The sequence below is a fragment of the Cyprinodon variegatus genome, unplaced genomic scaffold, assembly GCF_000732505.1.
Source record: "Cyprinodon variegatus isolate N-32 unplaced genomic scaffold, C_variegatus-1.0 Scaffold261, whole genome shotgun sequence".
Classification (NCBI taxonomy): Eukaryota; Metazoa; Chordata; class Actinopteri; order Cyprinodontiformes; family Cyprinodontidae; genus Cyprinodon; species Cyprinodon variegatus.
Genome location: NW_015150714.1, coordinates 434,947 through 449,285, shown reverse-complemented (window position 1 = coordinate 449,285; position 14,339 = coordinate 434,947). Strand labels below are relative to the sequence as shown.

Here is a 14,339-nt window from a genome sequence, read left to right as displayed (position 1 = left end):
TATCTGTGATTTCACTGAAGACTCTTAGATGACTTGCAGAATCACATGATTTTCTCTTTATGGCATATAACACAAAATCTAGTTCTGACAAGAGCATGAATTATGTACTAATAATCTCTAATGTTGGAATATTTATGTGCATAATTAAACCCAGTGCTTTTGTTGTCAATTAATTGTTGATATATATAAAATTAAATTGTTTTGAATACTCTACTTGAGCAAGAAAAATGGCTAAGGGTGATCATGGCCACCTCTGGCCCCCCCATCTAGCTTCGCCCCTGCTGCCCTGCCGGGGAGGAGGAGCTTAGCGATGTAACTCCTAGGTCAAACGGAAGCAGGTTGCTTTTTCGGTGAAGTTAGTATGATATTGGTCTTGCACCAACTAAAGCACTGGATTGTGTTGTGCTCCTACAAAGCGAAAGCTAGCTTCACTTCCCTTGGCTGACGGAAGTGTGACACGACTTAGGACCAAAACAAGGTTATTTGGAGGTAAGGGGTGGTTCATTTATTCACTCAATGGCTGTTTGTCTTAATTTTATTTTGGGGAAATGAATAGAAGAGCTGTCAGTAAGGAGAAAATGATCCAATAACTGTTGGCTAGCCATTAGCGAGACTAACAGCTAAAGCTAATTGTATTTTGCTAACCTTTTAGCCTGCTAGCCGCTTGAGGTTGAAAGGTAACTTGTTGGAAACTTCTAGAAAGGTACCACATGTTTGTAATTACTATTAATGGTTATCAGTTAACTGGTTAGGCACTGCATTTTCCCCGAACTTTTCAGAGCGGTATTTGTTTGCGTTACATCTGACTGTAACGTGTCATTTAAAACGATTTTGTAGCATTCAAATGCATATAATGGTGTTTTTGCTTTGCCTTCCAGAGCGATGCTCTATTGATTGATAAGGGGAAGGCTATGGACGCATCAGATGGGAATGACAGTGTTTCATCCTCCAAGAAGAGTGGGAAAACCTCGTTGCTGGACAGCGGGGAGGACTTTGAGGTTTTAGACGAAGAAGACATCGATGATGACCTTCCTCCTTTGGAGGATGCTGGGGGTGCAGATGGAAATAAAGCAGAAAAGAAAAAAGAAGAAGAAAAATCAGAGGCTTCTGAACAAACTGATGAATGGCTGGATGTGTTGGGTATGTCAGAAATGTTTAAATGGATATGAATTTGTGGTTTTATTCTTCTGGAAAGGTTTACCCAAGCTTCGAAGCAACTGTAAATAATGATGTCCTTTTTTTGGACTAAAGCTGCCAGGAGGAATCCCAGCAGTTTCTACTAAAATATTAAATATAGACTCAAACTGTGACACTGTCTGTTCCTAACTCTTACACTGCACAATGTTAAATGTAACTGATTTGGCTTCAGATTGCCCAACAATCACTAGAAGGAGATCAATCTAGTTAATTCTGACTTTTTTTTTTTTTTTTTGCAGGAAATGACCAGCTAAAGAAGAAAGTCGTAGAGGCAGGAAAGGGGCGAGACAGCCGGCCTCAGAAGGGACAGAATGTGGAAATTAATCTGAAAACACAATTAATGGATGGGACGCTTGTAGATGAGCAACATAATCTTTCCTTTACTCTCGGGGACGGTGATGTTATCCAGGTGCAATTTTATTTTCTGTGTGTGTGCATACATATATTTGAAACATTTTTGTTTAAAATGTAAGTATGCACAAAATTATCCATTATATGTTTGGCGTGTATGAAAGTAGCCATTGTTGAAAATGTGTTTAACCTTAATATATTTAAAATGCGCTCCTCTCTTCCAGGCGCTGGATTTGACTGTGCAGCTCATGGAAATGGGAGAGAAGGCGCTTATTCACACGGATGCAAAATATGCATATGGTGCCAGGGGAAGGTAGGAAAATGGGCTTTGAATTTCTTTCTTATCCTGAATACAAAGTGTGGATTGAACTGCTCAGAAAACAATTTACTGCAAGAAAACCTGGTTCAAAAGGAGAAAAACAAATCAGGCTTTGTTAACCTTAGTCCACTGAATTCTGTCTTGCTTCAAATAAAGCTACTTTGCTGTAAGCAAGTGTTTGTTGGTCAGATGTGTTGCGCTGGGAAATAAGTAGAAGAATGTGCTAATGTCAAAAAAAAAAAAAAAAGGTTCAAACTTGATGTCTTTCAACTGATAAAGAAAGCTATGTTCACCTGGTAGGGACTGTTGACAGATCTGGTCTTTACATGGATTGTTGCCAAATTGAGGCAACACTTTTATCAAAGAACAGTTGATCATATCTCTATACTTTAGCCTAATACAATAGAAATGTAGGGTATGTTTGAGGAATGCATAAAGGCCTCTCAGTCCTTTTTCATTAGGTAAACCGGTCGATTTTACTGATTTTATAAGTGATATTTCTGGACAAGCAGATTTTAAAGTAGCAACATAAAGCCAATTGTCACTGCATTTTAAGTAAGTTGGGTCACACATGACTTTTTTTCTCAGCTGTACGTACATCATACCAGACCGGTGCAGCATCAGCATTATAGCAGCGTATATTGATCTACCGCTCCTTTCTCTCCTCACTGCTAAACAGGACCCCAGATACTCCACCACTTAGGAATTGTTCTCCAACCTGAAGGGGACAAGCAACCCTTTTCTGGTTAAAAACAATGGCACCGGACTTGGAGGAGCTGGTTCTCATCCTAGCCGCTTCACACTCGCCTGCAAACCTTCCCAGTGCATTCTGTTGGTCTTAGCAGGAGGAAGCCAACAGAACCACATCATCAGCAAAAAGCATAGACTAGCCCATTTACACTACCCGTGCAGTCAGTAGGACTCGGCGCGGTTTACTTCTGGCTCAGTTCTCGGATAACAAAGAGGGCATGAGCAGTCCGTGTCATCTCCTTACAGTTAGCTTCGGTAATCATGAAACTTCAGACATTCATAAAAGTACAAGCTTTCCTACCGTGCCACACGATTTTCAGTAATGATTCGGCTTAGCAGTGTGATGAACCTTAATGTCCATCGTTGTTTCCTGTATCTGTAAACCCTGATTAGACTATGGTTTGTCCACTTCCCAAAAGCCGACTCAGTCAAGTAAATTCAGGCTGCCTTTTTCGCCTGACTCTCTGCAAACAACGAAATATCACAATGATAACAAAACATAACTTCCTGAATGTTACGGGCGCTGCCATGTTGGTTTGCTTGTTTACCTCTAGAGAGCAGTAATACCATAGATCGTCACTAGGAGGTGACGACCGCTACTAGTGTGATGTGTAAATGGTCATAAGGAACCAAGCTCTGCATGGGTTGGTTTTCAGAGGGTAGTGTAAATGAGGCTTAAGTCCTCTGAACCCCGAATATGATCCCCTCAGGCCCTTGGCTGAATCTAGAAATCCTGTCCATAAAGGTTTAGAATGGGAAAAGTGGCAGAGGGCGGCTCTATCAGAGTCCAACATACACCGAGGACAGGCAATGCAGACCATACTCCTGCTCCCCTTCTACAGAGACTGGATAGCCCCTAGTAAAGGGTGCCGGACTCTGTACTCTAAGAGCACAACACTTGTGGACTGGTTGGGCGAATGCCCATGTGCCCTCAATCACCCTGCAGAGGGTGTAGAGCTGGCTCACTTCTCCACGGCCAGGATGAAAACCACACTGCTGCTCCTGAAGCTGAGGTTCAGCCATCAGCTGGACTCTTCTCTCCAGCAAACCTGGTAAAGGCCTTCCTGCAGAGGCTGTTGAGTGTGATTCCCCCTCTTATGCAGGGAAACCACCACCCCAGTCTGACAGCCATGGGCCCTGGCCCTGACCTCCATGCGGTGATGAAGAGATTGTGTCATCCACAACAGCCTAATAACATCCAGAGCTCGAAGGAACTCAGGGCAGGTCTAACCCAACCCCAAAGCCTTGACACCAGGCAGTTTTTTTTTCTTTTTGTTTTTTTTTTACCTATTGGTGACTTCAGCCTGGGTTATGAATGAATCCAGTCCCAACCAACCCCTCTCTTCTTCCACCATGGAAGGAATGTCAGATATCACTCCTCTCTCTCACAATTGCTGCTGCCTGGTGTGTTTTATTCACATATATGTACAGTTTTTAAGGTGCAAATAGAAATTCTTAGTCATATTTTTTAGCAAAATGTTGAAATGGATCAAGAAGCATGGAGTTATACTTTATGGTGTGTATGTCTTGCAATAAAACAAAAATTGTTCTTTAATCCAGAGCAGATCGCTATACATTTAAAAATATAGCGATATAGCTTGAAATGTTTTTAGTCAGCTTGCTTGTTACTTTATGTTAAAATTCTATTTATTTCACCTACTCCAAGCTATAATATTATTATTATTATATTTTTATTAGGGTTGTACAAAATAAAATTTTAACTGTTTGAAATTAACACAAGCAGATGTTTTTATGAAATTGTTTAGATTACCAGTTATTTTAATTTGGTTTTCTTCATGGGTTCTGTTACTCCTTCTCTCGCCAGCCTTGAACCTGAGGTCCCCCCTAACGCTCAGCTGTCTTTGGAAGTGGAGCTGTTGAAAGCTGCTGATGCACCAGATGTGGAGCTCATGCCACCTTCTGAAAGAATTGCTTTGGCCGTCCGCAAGAGAGAGCGGGGGAATGTTCACTATCAGCGCGGGGATTATGCGTTCGCCGTCAACTCCTACAGCATCGCCCTGCAGATTGCAGAATCCAGCTCCAAAGGTAAGAGTTATCCACAGGGAGGGACTCATATTTGGGAATGTAGTCTTGTGTTTTGATGTCCTATTATATAAACTATGTTCTAATGGTTGTTTTTTAGTTCAATTTTGAAGTCATATTTACATATTTATTTCATATTTCTACCCCTCTTGGGTCTTGAGGAAACATGTTTTTTGTTGTGTTTTTTTCTTTCCTACTTCATATTTTCTGTCTTTTGTTTCTGGAATAATAACCTTTTTTTCTGAAATAATTATATAAATAACACATTGCAATATGAAAACCATAAGATATTTCTGAGAAGCAGATGGATTCACATTGGATTTTAAAAATCCCTGATTAATTTTGCTCTTGTGTTCCAGTTGACATTAGCCCCGAGGAGGAGGAGGAGCTGCTGGATGTTAAAGTAAAGTGTCTGAACAACATGGCTGCCTCTCAGCTAAAGCTGGACCACTACGATGCTGCCCTCAAATCTTGTGTCTCGGCTCTTGAGCACCAGCCAGATAACATAAAAGCCCTTTTCCGCATGGGCAAGGTATTGCTACCGTTCTTTCACCTTTGGAGCTCTGTTGAACGCTACCAGATTCAAGCATTATATGGTCTGTGTTTTCCATTCAGGTACTGGCTTTGCAAGGTGAATACACAGAGGCCATTCAAACCTTACGGAAAGCACTGAAGCTGGAACCGAGCAACAAGGTAAGATAAGTGAAGAGTTCATGTTTGGTGTGTGCATCTTTCTTATTTGTTGACAAGAAATGACCACTAGATGGTGCCACTGGGTAAAAAGTAAATCCCATTGCAGAGCAAGGTCAGGTGTATAGCTGATTCATCATTTCAAAGGATCTGTTTTCATGTTGCTGCTGTAAATAGGTTCACCCTAGGCTCTGGCTGTATCTAAAGCCTATCCGGGCTTTCTCTCCCGCTTATACAGCCGACTATATAAGGTTCTTTAGCTATATAAGGACCCCTTAACAGTTTATTTTCAAGTGTGTGGGCTCTTGGATCAGCTGCATAGTAGTTGATGCCCAGAACTCCCCACGTCAGTCCTACACCAATCTGTTGCTCAGTGCACGGCCTGTGCACCACTTCCAAGTTATACACACGCAGTGTAGTAAAAGGTACCTTTTCATTTTGGACAGATTTAAGTGAGTTAAATTGCTTACAGACCAGTCTGTACTCTGGAATGGGAAACATGTAATTTGTGCATTTGATCTAAAGACGTTGAAGAACTAAGAAGCTTCAGCAATAAACCTTTAGCACCAGAAGAAATTCAAGTTTTTTTGTTTGTTTGTTTTTTATCACAACTGATAAGATTGAAAGGACACAAATTTTTTGGATTTTAATATTCTTGTCTGTAGAATGTGTTTAGTTAAATCAGAGCTGGAAAGCCTTTCCTGTCATCAAAAAGGCTTTTATGACGAGATAATCTTTCCTATTTATATTTGTGAAACATATAACATATTGGTTTAATACTAAAGTAAGCATCTGTACTGTTTTCTCTTTTAATGAGTCGTTACGATCAATAAGATGCTTTCTAACAGGTGCTGGAAGTGAAAAAATTTTACTGTTGCTTCGCTCTTCATGCACGACAGAAACACTGTTTACATTTGTCACTCTGTCATTATGTACGCCCCCTCTGTCTTTAGTTCTGACGGGAGACGATTTATTTGTCTGGTTTGTTTATTTTTTTTTAGTTGACATGCCGACTTGACTTTTCCTGGTTAGAATGTCTTTGACTGAGTACAGTGTTTGAACAAACAGGACATGACATGTTTGCTTATCCTACTTTGTCCTTCTTTGTGGAAACTTGTTTAATTTTTCTACAGTAATACTGAAGGTTTTCATTGGAAGCACATCTAAACACCGTCCCTTTAGAGTATAACTGGCAGCAGAAATGACTGAACAAAGGCTACAAACTAAACAGATTGAGCTAGTCTGGTTGGGTAAATATTTCTGTAAACTGTTACTTCTTAATTACTACTTAATTCTGATGAATTGCTATTACTGAACGCAAACATTTTCTGTCTCTGATAAAGCTGATATGCTTAGTCACTCAACAGCTTTAAGAGCAAAGAAATGACTCAGACCGGAGCCTGTGCTGGAACAATAACTGAAGTCAGATCCTGGAATATTTTTGAGGACATGTAGGCTGATTATTGTAATGGAAGCCTGTGATTTCTTGGAAGTGGGCAGAGAAGAACTAACTTTTTGCAGCGTTTAGTCATCTTGAATTAGTAAAGTTATTGTTTCCTTTATCGATAATTCGGAATGTCTTGGCTAATTTAGTTTGGAAATGTTTTCCACATCAGTTGCCTGCTAATATAAAGGTTTTTGTCACGACATTAGCAGTTTTTTGAACAGAAGGACTGTATTTTCCTAGAGAAATTAATAAGTGCAGTGATGGATAGAAGTATGGTTCTTTAAGTCCAAACAAAAAGTTTGGAAGGGATTTAATCTGGTTTTGATATTTTTATGAAGAAGAAAATTAGAAAAGGAAAGATATAATCTTTGGTTTTACATTTAAAATGACAAAATTTGTAAAATAAAAAAAAACTGCTCTAATCTGTATGCCCTTAACTAGCAAGTATACTAAAAAATCTGCCTACAAGTTACCCAAACACGCATCCATTGATATTGACATTTGAAATTATGACCTCTAAAATGTTTGGGAGCTGTTTTTAAGTTTTGAACATAATCTTATAGCATCCCTTAATTATTATTCTGTTTTTGTTTTTTTTTTATCTGTACAGACAATTCATGCAGAGCTCTCAAAGCTGGTGAAGAAGCACTCGGAGCAGAGGGGAGCAGAGCAGGCCATGTACAAGAAGATGCTAGGAAATCCTTCTAGTAGTAGCAGTACGCACAAATCAAGAGCCAAGTCTTCATGGGTGAGAAATGCTAAAGCAAGAAATTGCAAGAATTGTAAAATTCATGGCTAAGATTTTCCACCATTTTTGGTCTATTGGTAAATCACTAAAATATAAGTTTTTGTTTATTTTTTAGTTTATGTAAAGTTTCATTAAAATTAGGGACATTTTTTTTCTAGTTCTCCATGTTGTCGACCTGATAAGTTGACCCCCACTACCACTGCTTTTCTATCCACAGAGTCTCAGTTGGAAGTGGCTTTTTGGTGCAACTGCTGTAGCCATTGGTGGAGTAGCTCTCTCTGTTGTCATAGCGGCCAGAAACTGAGGTGAACCAGGAGAGTCAAAGGCAGCGTGGGGAGCCTAAAACACTGAAGCACATCTGCCAGTGCCAGCAGTCCTTCAATAAAAGGACATGAAAATGTCAGGTGGTTAATCACCTCCTTACCGTTCCTCTCTTTTCTCTACTATGTTTGAGAACTATATGTGACAATTGGTAACTGCATATGGGAAAATGTATTTCCAGCCTTGTAGATGTATAGGTTAATGCATCTTTCTTATGTTCCCGCTGTCTGTCGTTCTTAGTATTCCGTATGTGGAACTAATTGTTAATCGAGGTTGAAGATATTTTTAACACATAAATATTAAATTGTTATTCTACAGATATAGTTTGAAAGCATTGAATCGTGCTTGTTCAGTGATATTTATTACCCAAGTGATGTGATTTCAGTGAATGGTACAGTGTTCCCTCTCAAACATCTGAGGTCCTCAGGATGGTTGGCTGTGTGCTGCCCTGTTTACGCTCTATATAGACTCTATGTAAATACACTTACTGACCAAAGTAATCAGAACACCTCTATAAATCATTGCAATACAGCAGTCCTAAATTAACCTGTTTATTTGTGATGAGTCTCCTATAAATTGTAGAGTAAAACATGAGGCAGAACAAACCCTAATAACTTTCTTTGCTTTAATTTTTAATTCACGGTTGATATGTTTCTTTATTTCTTACTAATCCTGTTATTAGCCATCCATTATTAGGAAAGTTTATTTAATTTCACTAAGCTATGCTTTATTTTCCACTTTTGTAATGTTGATCATTTTCTCTACTGGACCATTAGATTGCATTTTTAAGTTAATTTCTCATGTTTGTTCCAAAACTATAAAATGTAAGATTGTGCTAAATGTTTGGTTTCCTCAGAATAGATGAGGAGAAGCTGCATTATGCCAACTGGGTAACTATTCAAAAGAGCTCCTGGCATTCCTTGCTTTTCTTAGTTTTTGTATTCCTCACAAATAAATATCTTATTAAAGTAAAGTTTGTTTTGAGTTTGTTTATTTTTTTAACTATTGAAAACCTTTAAATGATTATGTTATATCTTCTCCAGTTGGAGAAAAATCCCTGTTGTGATTTTAAATATGTATTACAAGAGGGTGTAGAGGTGACACAGCAGGGACATTTCCCATCCTGTGAATTAGGTCATGTATTTCTCTCGTACAATAATCAGAAGTCAATTGCTAGATATTTATCCTCAGTGTTTGTTTACAGCTGATCATTCTAAAAGCTGCAGCATATCTGTTTACGTTGTACGAATGCTTTGCTTATCTTTTTACTCCTGACTTACTTCCTGAATGGTGCTTCGTGACAAAATTAGAGGACCTGTCTTTCCTGATTCTGATGCATCACTGCCCAGCAGATCTTTCCCTGCACTGAGTTAGATGTCCATTTATCCTGTAACATACAGTCATAAATTCAGTGAATATGACTCTTAATTTCATCCTTAATTCAAAGTATTTTTCTCACAGGTTGTTTTTTTTATATTTATATTGCACTGAAGTGTGAAAAGGTTTGATAAAGTATTAAAAGTTAAATACTATTTTATGCATTTAGATTAAAGGATTTTTTTTAACCTGGAGACCTGTCCAGGGTGTACCTCTCCTTCTCGCCCATTGACTGCTGGAGATGGGCACCAGCACCCCTCGCGACCCCACTCGGCATGTTAGAAAATGGATTGATGGATGGATTTTTTTTTTTAACAACTAGAATATTAGTTTAAAATCAAAGATAATTTAGCAGATTGAAATTCCTCATAATGTATTGTACATTGATAGGGATACAAAAAGCAATTATTTAAAATTTTAGACGATTAGGTACCTTTTTTTTGTTCAGACCCACAGAGCCCCAAACATTGAATTACTAATAAAACATGGGTGAGTTGTATGAGTCATCTGTATTGATATTTATGAATGGTAAAATGTTTTTACATACAAATATTTTTAAAGAGTATCCAATGCAACCACAAAGTTACATAATTACATGAAAATAAGTCCTGAGGGTAAATATGTATTCATTTGTTACAAATATATCTGTTAAGCTTGAGGTTGAATATTAAAACCATTTAATTTCCAGTTGAAAACAACAGTGAGGTTAAAGTAGTAGATATATACCACTTAAAAATCTGTCAAAAAATTAATGAAAAGTATTTACCTATCTTAATAAGCATCCAACATTTCTTTTGATTAAAGTTAGAATTCTGAGAAAAAAAGTCAGAATTCTGAGATTAAAGTCAGAATTCTGGGAAAAAGTGAATTCTGAAAAAAAAAGTCAAAATTCTTAGATTAAAGTCAGAATTCTGATTAAAAAAAAGTTAGAATTCTGGGATTAAAGTCAAAATTCTGGGGAAAAATATCAGAATTCTGGGAAAAAAGTCAGAATTCTGAGAAAAAGGTCAAAATTCGTAGATTAAAGTCAGAATTCTTAGATTAAAGTCAGAATTCTGGTTAAAAAAAAGTTAGAATTCTGGGATTAAAGTCAAAATTCTGGGGGAAAAAAATCAGTATTCTGGGAAAAAAGTCAGAATTCTGAGAAAAAGGTCAAAGTTTGTAGATTAAAGTCAGAATTCATAGATTAAAGTCAGAATTCTGGTTTTAAAAAAAGTTAGAATTCTGGGATTAAAGTCCGAATTCTGAAAAAAAAAAAAAAAGCCAGAATTTTGAGAAAAAAGTCAGAATTCGTAGATTACTGTCAGAATTCTGAGGAAAAATTCAGAATTCGTAGATTAAAGTCAGAATTCTGAGAAAAAAAGTCTGAATACTGAGTTTAAAGTCAGAATTCTGAGTCAAAATTGTTACTTTTTCCTCATATACTGAAATAAAATTAGTAATCATTTACGTTTTTTTTTTTTTCAGTGGCCCTAATCCTCTTCCGTACCTGACCTGACGTTACCTGAGGAACTTTTTAAGAGTTTTCAAACTAAAGGCAAAAACAAAGATAAATGTAAGGGTTTATTATATTCTGAAGCTAATAACAGAAGCGTGGTCATATAAAGCTTTCAGTGAATCTAACTGCTTCCTCTCGGTGACTTCATCCGTGACCAGCCACTGAATATTCAATGAAAAGCAACGGGACTTCTCGGTTTACGACAGTGTGGGAACGGTGGGCAAGATGGCGGCGCTGAAGGAGGAGCGGAGCTACGGACTGTCCTGTGGAAGAGTGAGCAACGGCAGTAATGTCACCGTCTTTCACGTTAAACTCACTGACAGCGCTTTGAGGGCGTTGGAAGGCTTTCAGAGCAGCAAGGTAAATGTGTTGTTTGTGACAGCTCGCCATTTTCATCGGGGTCTGAACTCTTTCTTCCCCCCCTGTCGGCAGTGACAGACAGGCAGAGGGAGGTCAGTCACCGCTCTGTCTACCGCTGCCTTTAAACCTCAGAAGCCTGCTTTCTGTCCAGCTTTTAGAGTTGGGTGTGTTGTAGCGGGGCTTTGGTTCGGACTCCCCACCGATTGTGTGACATTTGTTCACCACAGAACCTGGAAGCTCATGTCATCCCGTTAAGGTGTTCCGTTCGGTTTGCGCAACAGTTCTAACTCAACTCGCCCCCAAACATCTGTCGGGAGAATAATCTGGGCTGTCATGAGCAGATGCTTCCAGAAACTTTGTTGAGGTGAACAGGAATATTTGCTAGCAGAACCAGTCATGGTGGGATCTTTAAATCCATCTCTTCTGATCTAACACCTTTTAAAAGTCAGCGGAAACGGAGAATTTGGTCGACTTGTCAAATGACGCCGTGAATAATTAGGGAAGAGCAGGCAGCAGTCATGCGAGAAGTGCTTATTTCATTCCCCCAACCCCCTCAGTCAGGGTAAGGGCTCACAGCTTGGGAATTACGTAAAACCTAACATTTGTTTTTTATTCAATGTACTCATTTCCACAGTGTTTTTAAATAAGCAGTGGCTGTATACCTTCCTGCTCTCTGGTTCTCTGCTCAGAGCTTTAAGGCTGTTCTGTGGCCATCTAACGTTTCAGCTTCTATAAATATTTGACAGGGAAGACCTGGCAGGCTGGAGGAAAAGGGCTTTATCTCCACAACAGGACTGCAGCTGATAAACCAAAACAAGTAGACTGGAACAGGTAAACTGGGTCTTAGGAAGAGTCATTTTTCTCATAAATAAGCATGACAAGTTTACCAAGAAGGTTGAACTTATCTCTTCGGTGCCACCAAGCAATTTTAGACTTGGAAAATACTCTTAAAACTACTTGCTACACTTGCTATGCAATATCAGTTTAACTCTTTATGCAAAGTGTCACATGGAGAGCATCATGTCATTGTGGCTCCAGTGGTGGAGCTAGATGGGGGGGCCAGGGGTGGCCATGGCCCCCATTAGTCTATCGTTGGCCACCGCTGTGGCCACCCCTACCATTCTTCCCTTCTAATACAGATATTGGCAGCAGTAATACTCTCACGTGGAATATTCAAAACTAGGGCTGGGTATTTGCGCCAAAGTCTTGAATCGATTAGATTTTGATTCATACAGCTCTAAATCGATTAATTTGAGTCGATCTGTTTATGCAATAATCAAAGGCTATGTTCACACTGCAGCCTGAAGTGACCCAAATCCGATTTTTTTTTTGGACCATATGCGACCTGGATCTGATCTTTTCATGGCAGTCTGAACAACACGGATCCGATTTTTTTCCAATCCGACCCAGGCCACTTGGCTATGTGGTTCTGAATCCGATATGAAACTGGTCTTTTCAAATGCGACCTTTGTCTGAACGGCCAGGTGGCATTCATCCGACCTGAATGCCATTAATACTCGACAAAGGTCACTATTGTGCGTCTTGCTACACAGAAGCGGCAAAAACAAACAACCACCATGGGGAACGATAATGCAGAGGGCAGTATTTATGTTTAACCATATTAAAAATAATTAGTTTTTATGGTTGGAAAAGATCGCTAGATGCGCGCCGGCACTACCATCCATGTTTACTATACTCATGTATTTTATGTTTTTCCTGTCATATTAAACACTAAGTGCAAACTTGTAAATCAGTTTAAACTTGAAATGTGAACAAAACTGTCTCAAAAGTGCAAACTTGTTTGTGAAAAGTGAAAAAGTGAAGCCTCGCACGAGCAAGCAGACGGGACACAGCAGACGTGCATGAGCTGCGTTATCTTCACTGCACAAACCGTATTTGCAGCGTTGTCTGTAACAACTACAGGGTGTTTGCTGGTCAGCCCCCATTTGTTAATGTCTTCAGTTAACCTATTGGCTATATTGCAGGTGTCTGTCTGGCTTGAAGTAATCTTGGTGGTCTGTAACACGAGATGCAAGGCGCCACTCATTATCAATGTAGTGGGATGTCACCTTAATGTCACATATCCAGCATATTATCTTTAGCTGTTTTAAATCCAAATTGGTTCCAGAAATCAGACTTCAGTTGGGACAGCTTGCTGAGTGGCGTGTTATTTGGGTTGGCATTTGCACACGCCTGCTCATTTGAATGTGAACTTCATGTGCATCACTATAAAAGTAATCAGTCTCATTCCCTACACATGAATTTTGCTAAAATGTCTATTTTACTGGTCTATTCACTTTCAAAGTGAATAGACCAGTATCAGTTGTTGCAGGCTAACAAAGAACCCAAACGACTGCCCATCCTGATTGGGCGGACCTGTTCTTCCTATTCAATTTGCATGTTTTTTAAGCCAAAACAAGGCTTTGTTTTGGGCTGCTCTATAAAGCCTCGAACTCAACGCTAATTCTGACATTTTGAATTGAAAAAGCTTCCTGGATGGGAAGCAAAAGTCTTCAAACTTCGAAACAAAGTCCAGTTGATTGTTTAACTTTTTTTGGCATGACTATGACCCGCATGACTGAGAATCTTCTCCAGCAACTTGTTAGGAAGCCAATGCGTAGTAAGTGTACTTTATTGTTTCACCCCTTTGTCATGTTTATCGAATGTAAGCAGAGTTGTTCTGGCTTGTTAGTTCTATAGACTGCCGCGGTGTGTCGTCCACTCAATGGTATCCCGTTTCCAGTTGCCAAAAAAACAGCTGAGCAGTCTGAAGTCGATTTTGGGCCTGGGCCTTTAACGAGTCGTTTTCACGCAGGTCAAGGGGGGTCAGTGAGCTGTTCCCTCTGCCACTAAATGCAGATTGTTCCCGGGTTTAAATGGGTTTTCAGCCAGTGGGAAAGGGGTAAATAAGTTAAGATTTGAAGATCTGCTGCAGGTTGAAGACTCCTGCAACATCAACATTTGAGAGTAGTAGGAAAAAAATTCTATTGCTGAGCAGTAAGATGGAGCTTATTGGGGTCTGTTTGGACTAATTGGACTGCATTTTCACTGGGGAAAAAATATCTACGAGTGACAAATATGCACAAAAATGAATTGGATTGATGGACTAAAACGGCCGCAAATCATGCAATATGAAAATAAATTAAAGTTAACCTGTGCTATTACTCCACATTTGACCTCCTACTCTTCATTTTTCTTCTTTAAAATGTCTCCATCAATTTTGGTTTGGGGTTTATAT

General features: G+C 39.1%; 2 protein-coding genes across 3 annotated transcripts in view; both read left to right on the top strand.

The window, feature by feature from the left end:
- The first annotated feature begins 337 nt into the window (after positions 1–337).
- fkbp8 (FK506 binding protein 8) lies at positions 338–8,825 on the top strand. 2 transcript variants are annotated; one of them, XM_015382628.1, is made up of 9 exons: positions 338–489; positions 879–1,140; positions 1,437–1,606; positions 1,773–1,861; positions 4,443–4,663; positions 5,020–5,192; positions 5,276–5,353; positions 7,408–7,545; positions 7,763–8,825. In XM_015382628.1, the coding sequence occupies exons 2-9, from the start codon at positions 912–914 to the stop codon at positions 7,847–7,849; spliced, it is 1,185 nt and encodes a 394-aa protein (XP_015238114.1). In that variant the 5' UTR covers positions 338–489; positions 879–911; the 3' UTR covers positions 7,850–8,825. The 2 variants fall into 2 exon arrangements, with proteins under 2 accessions (XP_015238114.1, XP_015238115.1); XM_015382629.1 differs by lacking the exon at positions 338–489 and adding an exon at positions 560–703.
- A 2,107-nt stretch (positions 8,826–10,932) lies between these two features.
- ell (elongation factor RNA polymerase II) overlaps positions 10,933–14,339 on the top strand; it is a 44,007-nt gene continuing 40,600 nt past the window's right edge. Inside the window, exon 1 of the mRNA XM_015382675.1 lies at positions 10,933–11,101. Coding sequence (XP_015238161.1) covers positions 10,967–11,101 — 135 coding nt within the window. The 5' untranslated portion in view covers positions 10,933–10,966. The remainder of the gene's footprint in view (positions 11,102–14,339) is intronic.